Source organism: Natrix helvetica (assembly GCF_964273705.1).
Source record: "Natrix helvetica genome assembly, chromosome: 11".
NCBI classification, from domain to species: Eukaryota; Metazoa; Chordata; class Lepidosauria; order Squamata; family Natricidae; genus Natrix; species Natrix helvetica.
This window is the reverse complement of record NC_138562.1, coordinates 7,666,846-7,690,592: the sequence shown is the minus strand read 5'-3', so window position 1 is coordinate 7,690,592 and position 23,747 is coordinate 7,666,846. Positions and strand designations below refer to the sequence as shown.

General features: G+C 43.7%; 1 protein-coding gene across 2 annotated transcripts in view; it reads left to right on the top strand.

Moving 5' to 3' along the window:
• LOC309397716 (synaptotagmin-like protein 2) overlaps positions 1-23,747 on the top strand; it is a 56,806-nt gene that overhangs the window by 23,191 nt on the left and 9,868 nt on the right. For both annotated transcript variants that reach the window (XM_081963978.1, XM_081963977.1), the window contains exons 4-11: positions 8,909-9,002; positions 13,682-13,769; positions 14,394-14,478; positions 14,851-15,990; positions 20,057-20,155; positions 20,644-20,735; positions 21,858-21,959; positions 23,343-23,512. In XM_081963978.1, the coding sequence (XP_081820104.1) occupies positions 8,909-9,002; positions 13,682-13,769; positions 14,394-14,478; positions 14,851-15,990; positions 20,057-20,155; positions 20,644-20,735; positions 21,858-21,959; positions 23,343-23,512 (1,870 nt within the window). The remainder of the gene's footprint in view (positions 1-8,908; positions 9,003-13,681; positions 13,770-14,393; positions 14,479-14,850; positions 15,991-20,056; positions 20,156-20,643; positions 20,736-21,857; positions 21,960-23,342; positions 23,513-23,747) is intronic.

Sequence of the window (23,747 nt, the reverse complement as noted above, 5' to 3'; positions counted from 1 at the left end):
GATGGCTAGATTAACATTCAAATCACACTCGACCTGAGGCTCCCGTCGGCTCTTTCCTATTCTCAGAAATTTAGCTCACCATTGCGTTACTTTTTTAAAAAAATTATTGTTTAAATTTTTTATTTTATTATATAAAATATGAAATGCAAAAAAGGAAAGGAAAGAAGAAATGAAGGGCAGGAAGGGGAACGTGAAAAGGGGGAAGAGAAAAAGAAAGAAAAAAGGGCATTAACTTCCAACTCTTCCTAGCTCAGTACAAGATAAACATGCCCCAGCCTCAACTTTTTGCTTTTACACATTAGCATATAACTAGCCGTTTCTATAACACCAAATCTTTCTGCTCAACAAAACCACGATCAAAGTTTCATTTTTTTTTCTTCACAAGAATTGCATTTCTGATTCAGCTCAATGGGAAGGTGCATGATTCCCATCATATCAGAGACCAGGTAGTCCTCAACTTACAACCACTTGTTTAGGGACTGTTTGCAGTTACAATGGCACTGGAAAAGGTTACTTATGACGGTTTTTCACACTTACGACCATTGCAGTATCCCCGTGATTATGTGATCACAATTCAGACCCTTGGCAACTGACTTATACTTATGACGGTCGCAATTCCCGGGGTCATGTGATTACCTCTTGCAACCTTCCGAGAAGCAAAGTTAATGGGGGAAACCTGATTCGTTTAACAACCGTGTTACTAACTTAACAACTGGAGTGGTTCACTTGACAACTGTGCCAAGAAAGGTTATAAAATGGGGCACAATTCTCTTGCTTAGCAACCGAAATTTAGGACTCCATTGTGGTTGTAAGTCGAGAACTATCTGCAAACAATGGCTCACTTGTTGTTCTGTAGCCTGCTTACTAGGACTCTTGGCTAATGTGGAAACTAAAACATGACAAATGAGGGCTAGATGGCAGCCTACGGAACGTCTGAACCTCTCCATGAAGTCACCAGAAATTGAGCCCATCTTGAAATGGGGTGTTAAAATAAATAAAAATTCATTGATGTTAGTTGTGAAGTCATGTCTGACCCATCATGACCCCATGGACAATGTTCCTCCAGGCCTTCCTGTCCTCTACCATCCCCTGGAGTCCACTTAAGCTCACGCCTACTGCTTCTGTGACTCCATCCAGCCACCTCATTCTCTGTCATTTCCCTTCTTCTTTTGCCTTCAATCTTTCCCAGCATTAGGCTCTTCTCCAGTGAGTCCTTCCTTCTCATTAGGTGGCTAATGTATTTGAGTTTCCTCTTCAGGATCCAGCCTTCTAAAGAGCAGATCTGGCCTTCTAAAGAGCAGTCAGGGTTGATCTTGTCTAGGACTGACCAGTTTGATTGCCTTGCAGTCCAAGGGACTTGCAGGAGTCTTCTCCAGCATTACAAATGTATTAGGAGCTTATTAGACCTAAGAGAGTGGTTTTAATTTGTGATCTGTGGACCCTGGGGGGGCTACGATGTCATCCCAAGAGGCTTGAAGGCATGTTATGATTTAAGTCTTGGAAGTCCATGGCTGTGGTCCGTGGCCACAAAAGGAATTTAAAGGAAATCCATTGGGGGGTGGGAAAGGTTGAGAACCACTAATCTAAGATGTTAATGGCTGGACAGGTTCATAAGCTTTAACAATGCTTGGGGCAGTTTAATTTCAGAGGAAAAAAAGCCCAAAGCAAGGAGGCGCCTATGAAAGAAGAAATTCCATTAGGCGTGACTCAGAGCAAAGGACTGGAGACATCCATATTGTTTTTGAGATGCAGTGCAAAAACATTACCTACCGTGTTTGAATTCCCAACACTCCCTGCAGCTGTACCAAAAGAAAACAACCCAGGGAAAGTCCTTTCTTTCTTTCTTTCTTTCTTTCTTTCTTTCTTTCTTTCTTTCTTTCTTTCTTTCTTTCTTTCCTTCCTTCCTTCTTTCTTTCCTTCTTTCTTTCTTTCTTTCTTTTTCTTTCTTTCCTTTCTTTCTTTTTCTTTCTTTCCTTTCTTTCTTCTCTTCCTAAGGTGTATGTTTTCTGCTGAAACTCTACAGATTGTACGCCTTGTAAGAGGAAATAACGCCAGCGAAGGTTTGCCCTCCTTCCAATAAAAACATTGACATTCAAGCATGGCAGAATAAATCCAGCTGGGCCGTTTTACAAAGCCCTTGGTTATATCTCTTGCCAGCAAGAATTTGGCTCTGGGTTACTAGGGGAGTTGCTTGCCGTGATCAGGTTAAGGAACTCCTGATTAAGTCTTGCCCCAAATGCAATGTTGAGCAGCCTGTTTTTAGGGAAAGGCAGCAGACGTGATTTGAAGATGGAAAGTGGCCATCATTGAAGGGCTCTAACGACTACTGAGAAGAACTTTCTTCTCTTCTTGTGAAACCTTCTGACTTTTTGTTCTGTTTTCTCTTAAATTGACATATTCTCTCATAAAATGCAGAAAAGCTAAATCTATATGCTTTCCAGAAAAACAGAAACTGTTTTTCAGTTTCTTTGACCTTATTCCCCCAAGGCACTCATAATTTTTCTCCCTTTGTCTGGAATATCTTTCCAACAACCTTAACAAAGTGCTGAAACATATAGATTGAATTGATCATAAATTGGCCTTGACTAAAAAACAACTGGCTAAATTCACACAGCACCTAAGCCTAAGCCATAAACATTGTTGTTGTTAGTTGCAAAGTCGTGTCCGACCCATCGCAACCCCATGGACAACATTCCTCCAGGCCTTCCTGTCCTCTACCATCCTCTGAAGTCCATTTAACCTCATGCCGGCTGCTTCGGTCCATTTAACCTCATGCTGGCTGCCTCATTCTCTGTCGTCCCCTTCTTCTTTTGCCCTCCATCTTTCCCAGCATTAGCCTCTTCTCCAGGGAGTCCTTCCTTCTCATTAGGTGGTCAAAGTATTTGAGTTTCATCTTCAGGATCTGGCTTTCTAAAGAGCAGTCAGGGTTGATCTCCTCTGGAACTGACCGGTTGGATCGCCTTGCAGTCCAAGGGACTCGCAGGAGTCTTCTCCAGCACCAGAGTTCAAAGGCCTCCATTCTTTGGCACTCAGCCTTCCTTATGGTCCAACTTCATATGTTCTGAAAATCTAGGGGCAAAATTCACTTAACAACTGTTTCTCCTAGCAACAAAAATGTTGGACTCCATTGTGGTTGTAAGTCGAGGATGGCCTGTATTCTATATTGATGCCACTCGACTCTGATAATTTTACTAATATCAATCTTGGTGTCCCTTTTAAATTTGTGGACAGTTGAGGTCTGGTTCACCTCTGAAAATAGCATGAAGCCATTGGATTTAACAACCACTTCTCTGGTTCTAGAATTCCCTGAAGAAACGACTTGATAAAAAGTTTTAAGTGAAATATAAAATGAAGTTGGCAACACAGTGGTTTGATAGATAAACAAAAATCAGTTAATATGAAATTAAAACAGCGGATAGAGCTATTGTAACTGCTGGACCAATTTTAACTCTGTCCTGGGTAGCTGATCTTCAGTTTACAACCATGTGTAGATATGGTGCACATTTATTGAGAAATGTATACATTTTGTCCAAGTTCATTTCATGTATTAAATAATATAATGCGAATAACCATCGCTTTTTGCTGGTTGGTTGGCTGGCTGGCTGGCTCTGTTTTATTGGTGATATCTGGGTTGGAACTCAATTGACACATTCAACTTTTGCATTGGAGACTGACGCCCTAATTTTGACCTGGCATTTGAATAGAAAATAAAATGCCATATCAAACTGAACTGGTTTGAGCTCACATAACTTCTTGTGTTTATCAGGCTTCTGTTTTCAACCAGATAGTAAGTTGGTAAAGTGATTATAACTTTTAAAAAGGTGGACCTTTAACCAAAGAAAGAACCCAGCCAGAGAAACAGGTTAGACAACTGTTGAGTTCAGAATGTTATTTTTTATGAACACCAAAGTTTCGCCTTCCGGGTCATTGTTTCCTTAAGCTTTCATTGAAAACCACCTTTTAGATTTTGTTAAGGCTCAAGAACAGCTTTCCATATAATTCAGACAAGACAACTTCCAGTACAGAGAAATGAATTGCTTGAATGTTTTAAGATGATTAGATGAGATGCAGGAATTTTTGCTTTGAAATACCGTATTCCTTAGGAGAACGATTGCAGTAAAGATGGATTGGTATGAATTGCGAGGAATTGAAGGTCAAGAACAAGTTTAGACAAGTTACTCTTGTTCTTGTTCTTTTCTCTTAAATTTGCAAAGGAAAGATGCATGCAGGGGTCTCTTCCTACTTAAGATCTACGGTGATCTTGCCAGACTGGCCAAGAATGGGGAGGATCTTGATCAGAGATCAGGGTTTCTCAAGACCAGCAACTTTTAAGATGAACTAAGGAGACGTTTCCTAATGTTGAGAACTATCAGTAGAAAGAGCTTGCCTTCGGAGGTTGTGGATGCTCCGTCACTGGAGGCTTTCAAGAAAAGATTGGAAAAGTGACTAAGATGGTATAGTGCAGGAACAGCTAATCTTTTCGGCCCCGAGTGGCAAAACTGGCAACGCACTCACATCGGAGCACCAAAACCCAGAAGAAAGCAGCTGGCTGGTGTGCATGTGTGCACCGGAACCCAGAAGAGAGCAGTTTGCCAGTGTGCATGTGCACAAAAAAACCCAAAAGAGAGCAGCTAGCTGGTGCACATGCATGTGCCAGAACCTGGAAGAGAGCAGCTGGCCATGGCGCATGTGCACAATGAAACCGGAAGAGAGAAACTGGCCGGTGTGCATGTGTGTGCCGGAATCTGGAAGAGCAGCTGGATATGGCGCATGTGCCCACTGACAGGGCTCTGCGTGCCACCTCTGGCACATGTGCTATAGGTTCGCCTTCATGGGTAGAGTGTCTTCTGCTCAAGCAGGGGTTTGGACTAGAACCATGATGGCGAACCTATGGCATGTACAGTATGCCAGAGGTGGCATGCAGAGCCCTCTCTGTGGGCATGCGTGCTGTTGCCAGCTGCTCTTCCAGGTTCTCTTGCGTGCACACATGCATGCCAGCCAGCTAGTCTTCACATGAAGATCAGCGGGCCGGAGCGCATGTGCTCCCCGGAACTTGGAAGAAAGCAGGTCTTTGCATGAAGACCAGCTGGCCAGCACCATAAGCGTGAGGGAACCCGGAAGAGCACCTGGCCACCACGCGCACCAACCAGCTGCTCTCTTCTGAGTTCCGGCACTCCAGAGAGAGTGCATGTGAACATGCGCTCCAGTTTCAGCACTTGGTGCCAAAACGGTTAACCATCACCCGACTAGAAGATCTCCCAGGTCCCTCCAACCATGTTGCTCCATCTTCCATTGCACCCTATCTTGCCTCCTAGATTGGCATCCTTCAGTCTCAAAAGACGATGGTATCGTGCTCTGGAAAGAGGTCCTAAAGCAGCATCTGGTGTGGCTAAAAAGGCCAATTCGGGAGTCGCAATCCCTTCCACACTGAGGGCAGATCCATTCTGTCCCCTGCCCAGCCCCCAAATTTTGCGGGTTCCGGGACTGCATCTTTGCCTCGGCCTGAAGGACAAGTGTCTCTTCGAATTGGAGGAGGCCATGCTGTGTCTTTAGCCTCCAAGCTGAACGATCAGAGGTCAAGGTTTCCCAGATGTTTATGTCCATTCCCAAGGCCTTTAGATCCCTTTTTCAGATATTCTTATATCACAGCTGTGGTCTCCCTCTGGGGCGCTTTCCCTGCACTAATTCTCCATACAGGAGATCTTTCAGAGTCTGACCATCGGCCATTCTCACCACATGCCCAAGCCAGTGTAGACGTCACTGTTTCAATGGAGTATACATGCTAGAAATTCCAGCATGTCCCAAGACTGCCCTATTTGGAACTTTGTCATACCAGGTGATGCCAAGAATATATCAGAGACAGCACATATAAAAGGTGTTCAACTTTCTCTCCTGCCGTGCGTAAAGGGCCCAAGACTCACTGCAATACAAAAGTATGCTCAGGACGCAGGCTCAGTAGACCTGGATCTTTGTATGTTCCGTCAGCTTCTTGTTAAGCCATACTCTCTTTGTAAGTCCACCAGTGGTGAGTTGCAGGCAGTACGCCCCATACAGGCGTACCGGAGCCTGCCTGGAGCACCGGGTACCGTTCCGTTCCGGTGCCCCAGAGGGCCCACCCGCTCGCTCGAGCTCCTTACCTGTCCTTTAAGCCTTTGGTGCTTCCGCGCAAGTGCATGCCGCATACGGCGCCTGTGCGATGCTCCCTGAGCGAAGTGTTGAAGGAGCATCACAGGCAAGTACGATGCATGCGTGTGCCACGCGAGTCCACACACGCGCCCCGCGCATCCATGTGGGTGACACCTGGGCCATTCCAACCGTAGCGTAACAGTTATCTCCCCATGTAATAATTGAAAGGAACCTTCCCTTCGCAGTTCAGTCCTAACAGATGACTTTGAAACTCTTAAGGTTTCGTTTACCCCCATCCAGGCAGTTTCACTCTTTGCACGCTCTCTGCACAATTTACCCGGCCTGCATTATTTTCCTTTCGACTAGCAGAGCAAAAAAAATAAAATAATGATTGTGTTTTTCTCTGCCAGGGCAAACAAGCACAGGCCATCTCCTTTTATGAGCCTTTACTCAGTCACCTCCTCTGTTTGCCAAGTTCAAATGATTTCGGTTGCAAACAGGAGGTTGCTGGTTTCATATCCTGCTCTCCTGTTGACATTTTTCTGCCTTGTTTAGCTTTGATCTGGGGTTGGTCAGTTGGCCTTCTAGAAGAAAAAGCCAAACTGGATCCCCAGGTAGAGCTTACCGTAAAGAGGTGTTGAGTTTTGATAAGAGTTTGTTTGTGGTCAGCCTCCTACCCATTGCCCATTTTCTCTTGCTCTGCATGTGCTAAAGTTCTCACATGTGGCTATGGCTCTGTCTTAACTCTGGCTAGCTTTAAATAGCCAAACATAACCAGCATTTGTGGGGACCGGGGGGGAATTTCCAAGTAATGGGAAGTTAATAAATATATTTAAAGTTTTGTTCATTCAGTGCAGAGCAACCAAACAAACACAGAGTGTTAGTTTTTAACCCCATGTTTTTTCTCTTTATTGAATTTCTGCAACCTGAATTCTGGGATTTTTTTAAATAAAAAGAGTCCGAATAGAACAGAAAAACTTGCAAAATTGGCAAAAAACATTTTAAGGAAAAGAAACTTTGGGACTATGCCTACATCTATGCATATAAACATCCTACCAAAAAAAAAACCATTTTAAACATCCATTTAATCTTCATTCAATCTTTTTTGTCAAAGATCGTTTTCATATATAGTTGTTATGTTTTAGGAAAACCATTCAATAACTATTATGATGATGAATTAAGAAAGGGGTGTCCAACTTCGGCATAGTTGGCTGTGGAATACTGAGACTTGAGGTTCACAAGTCTTAAAATAGCCGAAGTTGGACACCCCTGATTTAAGGAATTATTGTTGAAGTTTACAGAGTTTCTTCTTTTGTCAGGTCAGTATTTCATCCAAAACAGGTTCACCAAAGCAAGAATGCTTTACTGTTCTAATGTTTTGTGGTACAAGGCCTGTCTACTAACAACTTAGCCTGGCTAAAAATTCTTCTTTGCATCACTTTATGCATAGGTAGATGGATGGATGCAAGTATAATTTGCATTTGCTATTAGGCAGTATGGAACAATAAACCAACAGCGTGATTCATTCGGAAAGACTACTTTGCTCAGTTCTTGGAAAACTTTCAGTGAGGCGTCACCCCCAAAGCTGTTGATAGGCACCCAATGACCTGCAACATTGGCAGTTCCGTTTTGGAAGATTTCAATTCACTTGGGTGCAATTTCAACTGGAATGTAATCCAGCCTTGAGGTCAAGGCCTGGTGGCTTGTTGAAATAACTTGAAGGGGAATTTTTCCAGCAATGATGATGATGATATTATGACAATGAAGAGGTGATGATGTGATGATGGTGTGATGGTGATAATATGATGATGATGATGATGATGATGATAACATGGTAATGGAGTTATGATGGTGATGATAATATCATGAGGAGGAGGAGGAGGAGGAGGAGGAGGAGGAGGAACAAGAAGGAGGAGGAGGAGGAGGAGAGGAGGAGGAAGATATGATGTCAAAAGGATGATACAGAATATGAATGATGAAGGGAGTGATGAATGATGAGTTTCTAGTATTCCTCCACTAAAGTAGCTGCCTGGGGGACTTTGGGCCAATCTCTCCCTCTCTTCTCAAGGTCCAGCATGGTGTAATGCTGAAGGTGGCAGAGTAGGAACAGAGGCCGAAGGCTGATCATTCTCCCCATCCCCTCATCATCATCGGCCTATCTCAGGATTGACCTTGCAAGGCAAAAAGGGACCACAGTGTATATTATCTGAAGCTTTGGGATGAAAAGGCAAAATAAAAAGCAAAAATAAACTGGAAACGGTATGCTAGCATTGTGTAATTGCATCCTGGTGATACCTACACACCTGTTGTCATTTGCACACCCATCTCTCACCCATGAGTTCAGCCCAAGGTGAAATTCAGCAGGTTATGACCCGTTCTAGAGAACCTGTAGCCAGATGTGGTATTTTGAGTAGCTCGGAGAACTGACAAATACCACATCTGGCTAGCCCCAGGAGTGGGGATGAAATGGGGATTTCGCGTATCCTTCCCCTGCCACGCTCACCAAGCCACGCCACAGAATCGGTAGTAAAGAAATTTGAATTTCACCACTGTTTCATCCCCATGCTGCTTTCTGGCAAGATTAGACTCACTTCCTGCAAGAAGAAGAAAAAACACTATTCCAACCACTGTCAATTCAAGAACCTTTTTCAACCCTGGTCAATTACCTTGGCATGACTGATTGATTGCCATTTATAATTGCACCTTGTCCTATTCTAGGGAGGGATCTCCAAATTTAGCATTTTTAGAAAACAGATGAAATATGATTGGTTTTTCTTAACAGGTACCGATAATGAACTCATCCCCCAAAATGTCGAAGGTGGACAGGCGGTGTTGCCAATAGCTGTTTTGTCTTCGCCTCTCTCAGAAGAAGGAAGGTAATTCTTAAATGCAAGTAGAAAGCACAAACCATTAATAGATGACATTTACCCTTATTCTTCGGAGTACAAGACACTCCAAAGTATAAGACGCACCTAACTTTTGGAGAGGAAAACAAGGGGGGGAAAGTCTGTCCCTGTCTTCCAGCTATTTGCCTCCTTGCAGCAAACAGCAAACAGTACAGACGATATACACTGTTTGTGGTGTTACGTTTCAGACTATACTTGCACAGATGCTGTTAAAACTGATGTGGCTTTCTGGAAGTATATGTTATTCTCTGCTATTTAAAAGACGGTACAATAGCACTGGGCCTCTTCAGATCAAGCATTTATTTTAAAAAGCTTCTTCATTTTGTTAAGTTGTCTGGAACAACAACAAAGCAGTGTTTAAAAAATAAGTCTCATCATTTGAACATTCTATAGGCATTTATAGTTATTGACTTACCTCCTTGCAGCAAACAGCCAACAGCCTGTTTCAGTTTAGCCTGATTAGAAGAAGAAAAAAATCTGCCTTTGCCTCCCAGCAATTTGCCTCCTTGCAGCAAACAGCAAATTTCACTTTCAGTTTCAGCACAGGCCTCCCGTTTCCATTTTGCTGCAAGGAGGTAAATTGCTAGGAGGGCAGAGGCCAAAGGCTGGGGGCTGGTGTGTGTGTGTGGGGGGGCTACATTCAGTGTATAAGACGCACCCTAATTTTCACCCTCTTTTAAGGGAGAAAAAGGTGTGTCTTACACTCCAAAAAGTACGGTATATCTTGCTTTTTCTCTTTGTTTTCAGGATGAGCATAGGCAAAATATAGGAGCTTCAGGTAGAATTTGAGGGCAAAAACTTGATGAATTTTTGGAGAAGTCATTGGAGTTAGGATGGGTCAGTGGGCTTAGGAAGCAAAAGAAGTGTGACAGCATAATGGCATTTGTTGTGGCCCCTGCCTTGTGGAAAAACCTTTCCTGTCGAGACTTGGACAGCTCAGACTCTGCTGGTGTTCTAGAAGGCCTTATTTTTTCCCCAAGCGGTGGGACAGAGATGTTAATGGAACCTGGCATAATAATAATAATAATAATAATAATAATAATAATAATAATAATAATAATAATAATAATAATAATAATAATAATAATAATAAAAAAATTTGAATTTATTAGCCGCTCCCTTTCCAGACAGGACTCGGGGCGGCGTAGAATAAAACATATAAAACATAAAACATATGTACAAACACATAAACATACACATATACAAAGACGTACATGCACGGAGGAGGTAACAAATTACATCACATTTAGACAGTTAAAAATCACCATTAAAATACCCCATTAGTAATAACACAATTTAAAAATTTAAAAAATTTAAATGGACTGTCAGGAGGAATAAGAAAAAATTTACGGTTGAGCCAGGCCAGATAATTGAAAGAGGTGGGTCTTCAGCTGTACACGGAAGGAGCGGAGATCGGAAATAATCCTGATGTCACGGGGGAGGTCATTCCACAGGGCTGGGCCCATCACAGAGAAGGCTCTGCTCCTGGGTGTCGCCCCCCGACACTGTTTAGCGGACGGCACCCGAAGAAGTCCCTCTCTGTGTGAGCGGATTGGTCGTAGGGATGTATGGGGCAGGATGCGATCCTGCATGTAACTAGGTCCTGTGCCATGAAGCGCTTTAAAGATCATAATGTGAGTATATTTGCTTTCTGCTGTTGAAGACTTCTTGGTTTGAAGGTGTTGGGAAATTTTTAAGGTTGTCTTGACTGATTTTTCATCCATTGTTGCTTTCACTGCGCTTTTATTTTTTTTCTGTTTCTCACTGTCGTTCAAATGCAACATGCATTCTATAAAGGAAAATATTTGTAGCTCAGGGTAGACACGAGGGGTCCTTGGTGCTCTCTGAACGTGCTTGTTTTCTTGCAGATGTTTCGTTAGGGAACAGCTTCCTTCTTTGATTTCCCAACAGCAAGAGCTATCTTGGTTAAGATGGGTAGCTATATTGATGTCCTTCATCCATCCGTCCGTCCATCCATCCATCCATCTTGGGAGCATTCTTAGGATATGGGGCAGCATGGGGAAAACTGCAGAATGGTGTTAGGCACAAGGAGAACTTCAAACCAGGGGTGAAATTCAGCAGGTTCTGACAAGTTCTGGAGAACCGGTAGCAGAAACTTTGAGTATTCAGAGAACCGGTAAATAGCACCTCTGGCCGACCACAGAGTGGTGAGGGAATGGAGATTTTGCAGTATCCTTCCCCTGCCACGCCCACAAAGCCACGCCCACAGAACCGGTAGTAAAAAAAAATTGAGTTTCACCACTGCTTTCCAGACTAAGTCAGGAAAATAGTTTGAAGGCAAGAGAAGAATAGGAAACGAAAGGAAGATCATCCTGAGCTTTCAGTAGTGCGAGCAAAGCTTTTGTAGTGAGGAATGCAGACTCAGCATGGGGAGTGAAGGAGGGAGATGCTCAGCTTATGCGGTTCAGGGGCTCTAAGCAGCTCAGTTGCAAACTTAGAGACCGCATTACACAGTGATTGACTTTAACCTTGGTCTGGTTAACGTTCGGTTTCCCCGTATCGAGCAAATCCAGAAAATCTAGTCCTTCCCCATCTCAGCTCAGTGTGCTGCAGGAATGCAGTTGTTTGTCTATTTATACTAAGGCAGAGTTATTTTAAAAACCTTTTTGCGGGAATTGCCAAGATGTCTTTATCCTGTTAAAGCTTGGCAACGCATCAAGCCGTGTTTGTTTTTGTTTTGTTCCTTCCCCAAATGTGATTCAGCAAAAGGCCTTTGTTTTGTTTGCTGCTTTCAAAGTGGAAGGTGGGAGAGGCTGTTTTGGCGTTGTTAGTGTTAGGCTATCAAGAAAGGAGGTGGGGTTTTTTTGCATTTTAACCACCAGTGGAAATGGGTTCCTTTTGTATTTTAATTTTTAATTGTGCCTCTCTTCCGGACTTTTCCCAGTGAGATCGTTGTACTCCTGTTGCACAACCAAGTTTGAAATCTAGAGACTGAGCAAGAAGTAAAACCTGCCCTGTTGTGAGAACAGGCACTATTTGTTCTTTAAACTGGCAGGTTAAACCACAGCTGTCAATTCCAGGAGTGGTTTTGTTGACTGTAAAAGAAAGCTTGCAAAGCCAAAAGCAAAGAGAAAGGTTAATCGTGACCCTTTCCAGTTAAAATGCTGGAGCACTTTAATGCAGTTTGCTGGATTATTTATCTAGGACCAGAAGAGCTTTCTGCTTCAAAGCAGTTCATTTGCCAAGAAACTAGATTGGGGGGGGGGGGGAGCTGAGCATTTTGCAATTCAATACATTAAACATATAGATTTATTTTTGGATCAGACTCTGGTTTTGAAGTCTGGAGCACTTGGAGTCTCCAATAGCTTCAATATTAAATTAGATTTCCCACTTATTATACAGGAAACCTTCTTAAGATGTTTGCATCTTGCAGCTGGGTTTACAATTCCAACCCTACTTTGCTTCACTAGAACTGCTTTAATAAACCAGCATTAAGTCCTCAGCCGGGTATGCATCATGGTCTTCTTCTTGTTGTTGTAGTTAGTTGCAAAGTTGTGTCCGCCCCATCGTGACCCCATGGACCATGTTCCCCCAGGCCTTCCTGTCCTCTACCATCCTTCAGAGTCCATTTAAACTCACGCCTATTGCTTCAGTGACTCCATCCAGCCACCTCATTCTCTGTTGTCCCCTTCTTCTTTTGCCCTCCATCTTTCCCAGCATCAGGCTCTTCTCCAGGGAGTCCTTATTCCTTCTCATTAGGTGGACAAAGTATTTGAGTTTCCTCTTCAGGACCTGACCTTCTAAAGAGCAGCCAGGGTTGATCTCCTCTAGGACTGACCGGTTGGATGGCCTTGCAGTCCAAGGGACTCCCAGGAGTCTTCTCCAGCATCAGAGTTCAAAGGCCCCCATTCTTTGGCGTTCAGCCTTTCTTATGGTCCAACTTTCACAGCTATCCATTGCAACTGGGAAAACCATAGCCTTGACTATACACACTTTTGTTGGCAGGGTGATATCTCTGCTTTTTAGTATGCTGTCTAGAATTCCTATAGCTTTCCTCCCCAGGAGCAAGCCTCTTTAAATTTCTTGGCTGCAGCCCCATCTGCGGTGATCTTAGAGCCCAGGAAAATAAAATATCTCACTACATCCATTTCTTCATGGTCAATACACCACTTTTTTAAAAAGCATGTATCCCATGTAGCCAGGGATCACCAAAGCAGCTGACTGCCTATGTGAAAGGAATGTTTTCGGGCGGTGTTATCTTGCCCACGGGATGCCCGAAAGCCAGTAGGCAATTGTGGGAGGCTCCTTTCCTGGCCCTAGGCGGTTTATTCGCTCACGGGAATTGAACCACTGATCTGCTGACCTTAGCGAAGCACAGGCTCAGTGTCTTACCACATGAGCCACCACAGCCTCCATACATGCATCACTAAAGCAAATCTGCACAGCAGACGTAAGTTAAATCTAACAGCCACCATTGTTGATCTGTGCCGTATGAGCAAGCAGATGTGGGAGAAAAATGTGCGGTTGCAATGATATAAAATAACCTTTTTCCACTTTAGAAATTACAGAGTTCTTGCTTATCTGAAAGAACAGTGGGAGAAACCATGAGATGTAGCAAGATGAGTCCAGAAGCAACATCCTTCCTCAGGTTTTGGGCCTTCTGATAAAGTGCCATTTTGTCTCTGCAGGTTGTGTGAACCTGGCTCTCCAGAAGGGCAACTACTCAAGTCAAAGCCAAGAGTGAAACTGTCAACCCGACCCTCGTCTTTAGAAAAGGTAGTAGAAGTCAAGGAAGTAGCGTTGGAAGAAATGTCCTTCTGGGTTCAGTTCCAAATGGGGAGAAAGACACTGGAAACATGGTGGCTGTTTGGAAAGATGGTTTTAATGGTAGACAGGATCACATGCCTTGAAGATGTTGGGTGAAGGGAAAAAAAGGAAGAGATGCTGAGAGTGCCTGAGTTTTATACCCTCTCTGGGCTTTTGAATTTGAGCTTGTATTCTGATTGGTTGTCAGACTCCCATGGGGCCATGCGGGGGCAACTCTGTAGGCTGCCCTGAGTGCCAGACTTGGTTGAGCCTTGCTGGGTGATGTAATCTTCCCAGGTGCCATGTGGTGAGATGGGTAGAGGACTGATCCTATCATGTCCTGAGGGCCATGTCTTAATCCCATCGCACAGGAGCTGCAAGGAGCTGCTTTGTCTTTAAAACATGTTTCTCCTTTTCTCATCCAGGGAAACATAATATTCTGCCTTTTTTAATATTTCCTAAGAGTATTTCATTCTCCTAGAGAGGGTTGGGTGCTAACTTCCAGCAGTAGCATGGAACTTGGTCTCAACAAACGAAGGTCTTTTTAGACATGTCCTCCATCTAATCTTTCCTTCTTTTTTTCATTTCCTTCAGAAATCCAGTGTAGAAGATGTATCTCCAGCGGACAGTGGGGTTGTGGTCAGTCCATTTGTGGCTACAAGGGAAAACTCAGAAGTTGGTAAGGAAACCAAGCATGGCCTACAAATCATGTTTTAAAAGCTTCAGCCCAAGGAACGAAGCTTTTCATAAAGTATGATGCAACACATTCTCACAGGGAGACAATATGGCTAACTTTATTTCAGGGCAAGCCCCCCACTGGTCTTCTTGCCCCCTTTAAGGCTTATTTTTAATGGTGGGAAACCTCAGAAGAATAGGGCACAAGTATTATTGTCCAAATAAACAAGGACACTGTTTGTTGCAAGTCTGAGTTTAGAGTTTTCTTGTCCTCAGAGGACCCATATCTGAACTAATGGGTGTGTGAACTCAGATCTTTCACTACAGTTCTGGAGATTCATTCATATTCTTTCTTTTGCCTCCCCTCCCCCCGTAGGTTTTGAACTCTCACCAGGTGGCTCCACCAAGCTTCCTGATGGGTTCTCTTACTCAGTGGGAGATTATGCTCCCAAAGTTGTGGAAGATATCCCTGATGGTGTTAAAGAACTCGGAGGATTTCAACCAGCTCTGCAAAGAGAAGTCAACCCACCTAGCAGAATACCAGTTAACAGGAAATCAAGCAAACCATTATTCTCTCCCAACTTCACCAACGGTGACGGAGCTGCAAAATCTGGCCTGGGTTTAGAGAAGACACAAGTCGTGAAGAGTTTCAAATTTCCACCTGCCGGAGAGGAAAACAGTCCTCCACTGAAACTGGATGACAATCGCATTATCATTTCATCAGTCAATACCAAGGACGATGAAATTGGGGTCGACCATGCCCACTTCAAGAACTTGAAAAACTTTTGGGAGAAAGGAGGTGAGCCTCTCTTGGCTAACGACGCAGTGGAAAAAGCCAACCCCATAGAGGTCAATGGGAGACCATCCAGACTCAATCGATCTGTCTCATCCCAGCCCAATCAAGGCCAGACCGGTGATGACAAGCTTAGTTCCAACATGAGCACTAAAATCAGAACCGTCTACAACAGATCCGTGACCTTGTCTTCCAGTGAAGATGAGCCCGTTTATACCAGCCCACCAAGGAAAGGATCAGGCTCCTGCATTCCAAGATCGTCCTATGGCAGACGCAAAGGCTCAATGGGAAGTCGGAGCCATCAAAGTGAGGGTAATGGGAAGCAGTCTTCAGCGGAAGAAGAAAGGAAAGTCCAGCGTTCCACCAAGAGGTCAAAATTACCTGTTTGGGTCCCTTCGGTCAAAATAGAGACGCCCATCAAAGGACAAACGGGGATCATTTATGAGCCAGAGATTCCCGCTGATGAGTTTGTCATGATCGAAGAAAGCAAACGCAAGATGGATTCCTTGGCAGGAAGGGTTCAGATCTTGATCGAGTCCGTACCATCGGAGGAGATGGATCCAGGGGTTGATGTTGTAGGAAGGCGTCCTGGTTTGGACCATCTAGAAACGAAGGAGATCCTGCATGAAGCTGAATTCAGCAGTTTTATGGAGGACGTTCCACAAAATGAAGTGGAGGATGAAAATCAAGATAGTCAAGAAGTGAATAATTACATGCCTTCAGGTATTGACATTTCCTCATTAAATAAAGTAGTTGCATTGGCTAGTAGATTTATAGACACACACAAAGATATAGAAGTACACAAAGCCATCCACACATCCACACGTACATAGAGCGATTCATACATTATGCAATTATTTATCTACTCAATAACATGTTTTTCCTTGTTGAAACCATTTGAAATACAGAGCTTTATGCATTCCCTCAGTATTTGGAGTCAATTCCAAAAAAAATGTTTACCAAATTGCAAAGAATGGTAGCAACTATATTGAATATATTGAATTCCTTGTGTGTTCAATCACACTTGGCCAATAAGGAATTCTGTTCTGTTCTGTTCTATTCTATTCTATTCTATTCTATTCTATTCTATTCTATTCTATTCTATTCTATTCTATTCTATTCTATTCCAAAGAAATATAAATAAAATCAAAATTATTTTTCACCCTGGTTTATCCCCTCCCCCCCGTTTCCAATTCCATATCAGTCTGGTACACCAATTAAAATTCAAGCATAACCGTGCACACAAATGAGAATTCAGGATGGTTTATAAGACACACAAAAACAAACTATTAAAAATACTCAGTGTTCCCTCCTCCTCTTCCTCCTCCTTCTTGTCTCTCTTCTCTTCTCCTTCATCTCCTCCTCCTCCCGCTGTTAATTTTAATACGTAATGTGGAATAACAGACATTGTTTTTAATGTAAACTTTTATTTAATATTCGTAGGTATTAGCAAAATATCTAGGCTATTAATAACTACTACCCTGTTTCCCTGAAAATAAGACCTCCATGGATAATGAGCCCAATGGGGCATTTGAGCGCATGCACGAAAATAAGCCCTCCCCTGAAAATAAGCCCTCCCCGAAAATATTGCAACACAGCAGCAGCCATGAGGTGACCACGCTCGCTGCCTCCTGCACCTCAAGAATAATAAGACCTCCCCGAAAATAAGGCCAAGTGCTTATTTCGGGGGTAAAAAGAAAATAAGACCGTGTCTTATTTTCTGGGAAATACGGTACGCATCTCTAGCCATCCAGAAAATACTAGTATCATTCGGTTGCAACAGGCAAAAGCTCACGTCGTTTTGTCTGAAAATATGAGGGTGAATTCAACTAAAGAAAATGCGATCTGCCCCAGTTGCCTCTCCAAAGCAGCCTAATCGTTTTCCTAGCAGCCACAGTGGATAAAGTCATTAACTTTGATTGCATTCCACCAGAATAGAGACATTCTTCTCATTTTTTCCCCTGCCAGCCCTAATTAAATATGAGGAAGGAAAGCCTTGCTTTTAGAAATGCTTCCAAGGGACAATCACATGTCGCGGGAGGAGAGGATGTGTGGGAATGTCGCAGAAAGTATTATAGGATGGCCAAGAATTGTCTCAATATCTTTAGCAATCCTCTCGCCACATCTCTAATGCATCAGTAGTGGACCTTTTCCCATAACTATCCCCACCAAGAAAGACTCCTGTTAGTGAGAAATGAGTGGTGAATTTTTAGAAAGCAACCCCCCAAGCTCTCTGCCCAGAAGTTAAGATGTCTTTCAAAAACCACTTTGTGCTCTGTTACAGTTTGCAGTAAAATGTGTATCTGAACACAGAACTCCCTGGAGTAGCTTTGAAGTCTCGTTGATGGTTGAAATTGCATTAGTAGCCATCATAAAGTAATTAGGGTTTGTATATATAATTTTCATGGATCGCTGTTGTTCTCCAGGGTGATAGCCACCAGCAATATCCACCAGACTTTGGCTCTGGAAACACATCAATACACAACCACTCTTCTGTTTTGCTTTTGGTTGTTGTTATGTGTTGAGTGCATAAGAGTAAGGACACGTAGACTGATCTGGACTGAGATAACTTAATTCCTTCCAGCTCGCTACCATATTTCCACCCAAAATAAGACAGGATCTTATTTTCTTTTGACCCCCGAAATAAGCGTTTGGCCTTATTTTTGAGGAGGTCTTATTACTTTTGACGTGGCAGAGGTGGTGAGCGTGGTCACCTCATGGCTGCTGCTGGGTTGTGCATTGCTGGGGCTGCCACTCTTTTGGCGGAGGCCATTAGCGTGACAGAAGGGAGCATGATGGCTACGGTAGCAGGAGCGGCTGTTAGGTAAGGGCGTGTGGGGTGCATGGCGTACGTTCCCGGCTCCCATCCCCCCCCCTCCGGCCTTGCCTCCTCATCTCATGTTGTTTACACGGCAAGCAACTAGAGGAAATGATGGGGACCGGCAGCACATGCGCTTAAATATTTTCGGGGTTGGCTTATTTTAGCGCATGCGCTCAAAGGCCCGATTGGGCTTATTATCCGGAGAGGTCTTATTTTCAGGGAAACAGGATATACTTTAAAATTCATAAAGGTAATTCTCAACATACGATCACAGTCGAACCCCAAATTTCCATTGCTAAGCTGTCAAGTGAGTTTTGCCCCATTTTACCACCATTCTTGCCACAGTTCTTAAGTGAAACGCTGCAGTGAGTTAAGTGAGTAGCACAATTTTAAGTGAATCTGGCTGCCCGGCTGACTTTGCTTGTCAGAAGCTTGCAAAAGGTTATCACATGACCCAGGGATCCTGAAAACATCATAAATACATGCTGTTGCCAAATTCTGATCACGTCACACACACACACACACACACACACACACACACACACACAGGATGCTGCAGTGGTCAAATGTAGGCACAAGTTACTTTTTACAGTGCTGCTGTAACCATAAACAGCCATCAAATGAACAGTTGTAAGACTAGGACTACCTGTACTCTTATCTGTGTGAATGATACTGTCCTAATGTTATTTACAACAGCATTCCAAGCCCAAATTGGGCTTGGAATGCTAGGGGACTGGAGCTAAAACATATTAAGAACAGTTGCTGGAATTGGGTATGTCTAGTCTAGTGAAAAGAAGAACTAGGAGTGCCATGATAGCAGTCTTCCAATATTTAAGGGGTTGCCACAAAGAAGTGGAGGTCAACCTATTCTCCAAAGCACCCGAAAGCCAGACAAGGAATAATAGATGGAAACTGATCAAGGAGAGATCCAACATAGAACTTAGGAGGAATTTCCTGACAGTCAGAACAATTAATCAGTGGAACAGAAGTTGCCTCCAGAAGTTGTGAATGCCCCAACACTGGAAGTCTTTAAGAAGATGTTGGATAGCCATTTGTCTGAAACGGTATAGGGTTTCCTGCATAGGCAGGGGGTTGGACTAGGACCTCCAAGGTCCCTTCCAACTATGGTATTCTATTCTATTCTATTCCTTCATTCCTCTATTCTATTCTATTCTATTCCATTCCATTCTATTCCTTCATTCCTCTTTTCTATTCTATTCTTTCCTTCCTCTATTCTAGTCCATTCCATTCCATTCTATTCCTTCATTCCTCTATTCTATTCCTTCCTTCCTCTTTTCCATTCCATTCTATTTCATTCTATTCCTTTATTCCTCTATTCTCCTTCTATTCTATTCTATTCTATTCTATTCTATTCTACTCTACTCTACTCTACTCTATTCTAGGGCTGGATGCTATCTCCACCATATGAGAAGTGGCATATCAGGTAAGGCCAACACCCCTTCTCCATCTGGGTGGAGATAGCATCCAGGAATGGGACATACCAAAGCTGGCTTGCCCTTACGGGTGCGCTACAGTCTCGTCCTAAGAGGCTCCCTCCCTATGGACACTCTGCAGCACCCATCGGCCAAAATCAGCTTCGGCCAAGGCAAAGCCGTCCAGTCTGCAATGCTTGATGAAAGGGGAGGGAGACGACCACGCAGCAGCTCGACACACTTCTTCCAAGGACGCCCGCGTTGCCTATGCTGCCGTTGTGGTTGCGCTTCTGGTTGAGTTGCGCTTCGGTAATGCAAACTGGTTGTGAAATGCCTTGTAGGTCGTAAGCTTTGGCCATGCAGGCTTCAGCCAATCACCCAATCATGGAACTAGTCACTTTCTTACCTAAGGAAGAAGGCTGGAAAGAGAGGAAAAGGGCCTCTGACTTCCTGAAGGAAGAAGTCCTTTTGATATATATTTTGAGAGTCTCCCTAAACGTCCAAGCTGTGCCACTTCTTTTTTCATGTGTTCCAGAAGGAGAGATTCCTCCTGGTCCTGTTTTCAAGAAAATAAGACGCACCAATGGCTGCAACCTCGCCAAAAGCATGGTCAACCTTTACAAAACCACTGAAAGTAAGTAACAGTGCCCCAATCTAGGAGAGGGGGGGAAAGTGTGGACTTGACCACTGGAGGGAGACAAATCTAAAGAGAAAGATGCAATAAATAGCTATTTATTCTTTGCTCATCCCCCCCCTCACCCCCTTATGCTTTTAAGATGTGCCCTAAACTCTCTCACGGTTGAGGGGGGTGGGAAACAATGCACAAAATTAAAAGGCTGCCGTCTGTTCAAAAGGCTGTGTCATTTGTTGCAGTGCCTTGATACTGGGGCTGAATGGAATTTTTGCAAACTTGAAAAATGCCTGCCCGGGGAGGGATGGAGGACTACAACTCCCAGCATTCTCAGCCAAGATATTTCTCCCCCAACCGTCCAGTGATTCTGGCCTTTTGGGAATTATGACATTTTTGTCATTTCTGGAGCGATGCTTCTCGCAAGCAAGGTCTTATTAACCTTGCAACTTCGCGAAGGAGAACATTAAAATCACGTCTATTTTTGTTCCTAGCTTACACCAAGCCTCAGGTGCTGAGTCATCAGTACCTTGAGCCTGAAAGAGCCAAAGAGCTGAGCAGATCCTCGCCTTTCCTCCTCTCTGAGGTAGGTTGATATTTGATTACTTTCACCGTTGTTCTAGTAGATGTTTTTATCATCATCATCATAACCAATAACGTATCTTTCCTCCTGAATCTCCAATTTAATCCCCAGACGGCAGCTTGTGAGGTAGGTGAATTGAGGGATTAGACCAAAGAAATGGCTGAAGGTGGATTTAAACCTCAGGCTCAGTGGTGAACTTCAAATTGTTTTACTACCAGTTCTGTGGGCGTGGCATGATGGGCGTGGCAGGGGAAGGATACTGCAAAATCTCCATTCCCTCCCCAATCTGGGGCCAGCCACAGGTGGCATTTGCCGGTTCTCTGAACTACTCAAAATTTCTCCAGAACCTGTCAGAACCTGCTGAATTTCACCCCTGCTCAGACTCCTTTTCCCCAGTCAGTTTCATAAACAGTTGCCTCATGTTGATTTTCTGGACTGAGGTGAGATCTTTGGGTGCTTCTTAAAAGCAGCAACCAGGATGGTTAGGGGACTGGAGGCTAAAGCATACGAAGAACAGTTACATGGCTAGTCTAGTGAAGAGAAGGACCAGGGGAGACAGGATAGCAGTCTTCCAATATTTGAGGGGCTGCCACAGAGAGGAAGGGGTCAAACTGTTTTCCAAAGCATCTGAAGGCCAGACAAGGAATAATGGATGGAAACTGAACAAGGAGAGATTCAAACTAGAAATAAGGAGGAACTTTCTGACAATGAGAACAATCAACCCATGGAACAGAAGTTGCCTTTGGACGTTATGAGAGCTTCATCACTGGAGGCTTTCAAGAAGAGATTGGACTGCCATTTGTCAGAAATGGTGTAGGGTCTCCTGCTTGAGCAGGGGGTTGGACGAGATGACCTACAAGGTCCCTTCCAACTGTTAATCTGCCCATCCATCAGGGCTCAGATGATCCAGAACATCTGAAATAATGTGATAATGAAATCCTTGTGAGGAGAAACAGTGACCGGTTCATTAATCAGGAAGTTCTGCTAATGGGACAGTTCGGTTTTTGAAACGCTGATGTGGCCCAAGACTAACGTCTCTTTGCAGCTCTGTTGAGGATCCACCCTTATATGGTTGTAAGTTTCATATGGTGCCAGATTTAAAGTCTTTTTCGATGTGCTTTGCAGACAGAATCAGACACAGCTTCGGAAATCAGCTTCCAGTTCAACAGGCACAAAAAGACATCAAGCTTGGGCAGCCATTCCTCTGACATGGCGTCTGTTTCTTCGGTAGGTTCTTGAAATGTTGCTTCTGCAAGACAGTTTGCGGGGGAGAACCTGTCTTAGCTCCTCCAAAATTATTCTAAATCTTTTCCATCCTCTTCTCACCACCCTGATTATTTGAAAGCTTCCTGAGATCCTCTCTGAGACATTGGTGAAAGGTCATTGTCTTAAATGTCAAAACTCACTTAACAAATTTCTCACTTCACAACGTAAAATTTTGGGCTCGGTTGGGATTGTCAGTTGAGGAGGACCCGTTAGTTGCAATAGGAATTACTGATTTGCTAGTTTCTGATTTTCAGATTAGAATTGTATGTAATGTTCTTCCTTTGTGCCCGAAGTCTTAACTACAAGAGATGGAACATTTTCTGTTTATTATTGGGCTAGACCAGATGATCTGTGAGAATACTACTTCTAACCCTTAAATGCCATGATTCTACTTGTAGATCTCTGGAACACAACCTGCGCCATAGTTCAGGAGCTCTTGGTTCAGTTGATCTGACTGGGTTGATCTGCAGTGGTGCAGTGGTTAGAGTGCAGTACTGCAGGCTACTTCTGCTGACTGCCGGCTGACTCCAATTTGGCAGTTCAATTCCCACCAGGCTCAAGGTTGACTCAGCCTCCCATCCTTCCAAGGTGGGTAAAATGTGGACCCAAATTGCTGGGGGCAAGAGGCTGACTCTGTAAACCGCTTAGAGAGGGCTATAAAAGCACTGCGAAGCGGCATATAAGTCTAAGTGCTATTGCTACCCAAGCCAAGTTCAGTTTACCTTAAATTCTGTCTAAGTAAGAGAAAGCAAGTTCATTAAAATGTATGCACTGTGTGTACCCTTCTCTGGAAAATTATTGTGATTGTAACTGATGCTGATTCAAACTGAAGAATCTTTCTGCATAATTAGCAATAGCAATAGACTTATATATTGCTTCACAGTACTTTAAAGCCCTCTCTAAATGGTTTATAGAGTCAGCCTCTTTCCCCCAATAATTTGGGCCCTCATTTGACCCACCACGGAAGGATAGAAGGTTGAGTCAACCTTGAGCCTGGTGAGATTCGATTTGCCAAATTGCAGGCAGCCGGCAGTCAGCAGAAGTAGCCTGCAGTACCCCACTCTAACCACTGCGCCACCGTGGCTGTATTAGTTCCCTCTTCGCTTCACAAATGGCAGGTGGCTCATAGTTTTCAGAGGTTAGGGTTGAATTTGAATTTGAGAAAATTCAGAAGATTTTTACCTAATTCTGTCCAAGATGTACTCAAGATCTAAGTCTCCGATATAACATTGCTCTTCTGCTTGAAGCAAGATGGTATGCTTAAATGATGGAAGCTTGCTAAACATCTGGTGAACTTTCTCTGTTGTGCTCAAAGACATCCTTATGGTCTTCTCCTCTGTCCAGGTGAGTGGCAGTATCCTGAGTGTGTACAGTGGTGATTTTGGGAGTGTCGATGCTCAGGGGCTGGTCCAGTTTGCCTTGGATTATGATGAGAAGAACCAAGAATTCCAAATTTTTGTTTCCCAGTGCAAAGACTTGGCAATTGTGGATGAAAAGAAAGGAAGGACAGACCCGTAAGTAAAGTTGGTTCAAAAAAAAAAGGCTTAGCAATATCTACTGTCCCAATTTTTTCGTTACGTATCGCTTGCTTGTGTGGAATTTGATTTGAAATATCCTGAAGCCAGAGAATCCTCCAAGAATTTTACTTCTATCTCAGTTCTGCTGGACAGAAGGGGGAAACTTGCCGCAGCCAACTTGCTCTGACTTACTTGCCCCAGTCGTCTCATCCCTGCCGACTCATCCTGGCCA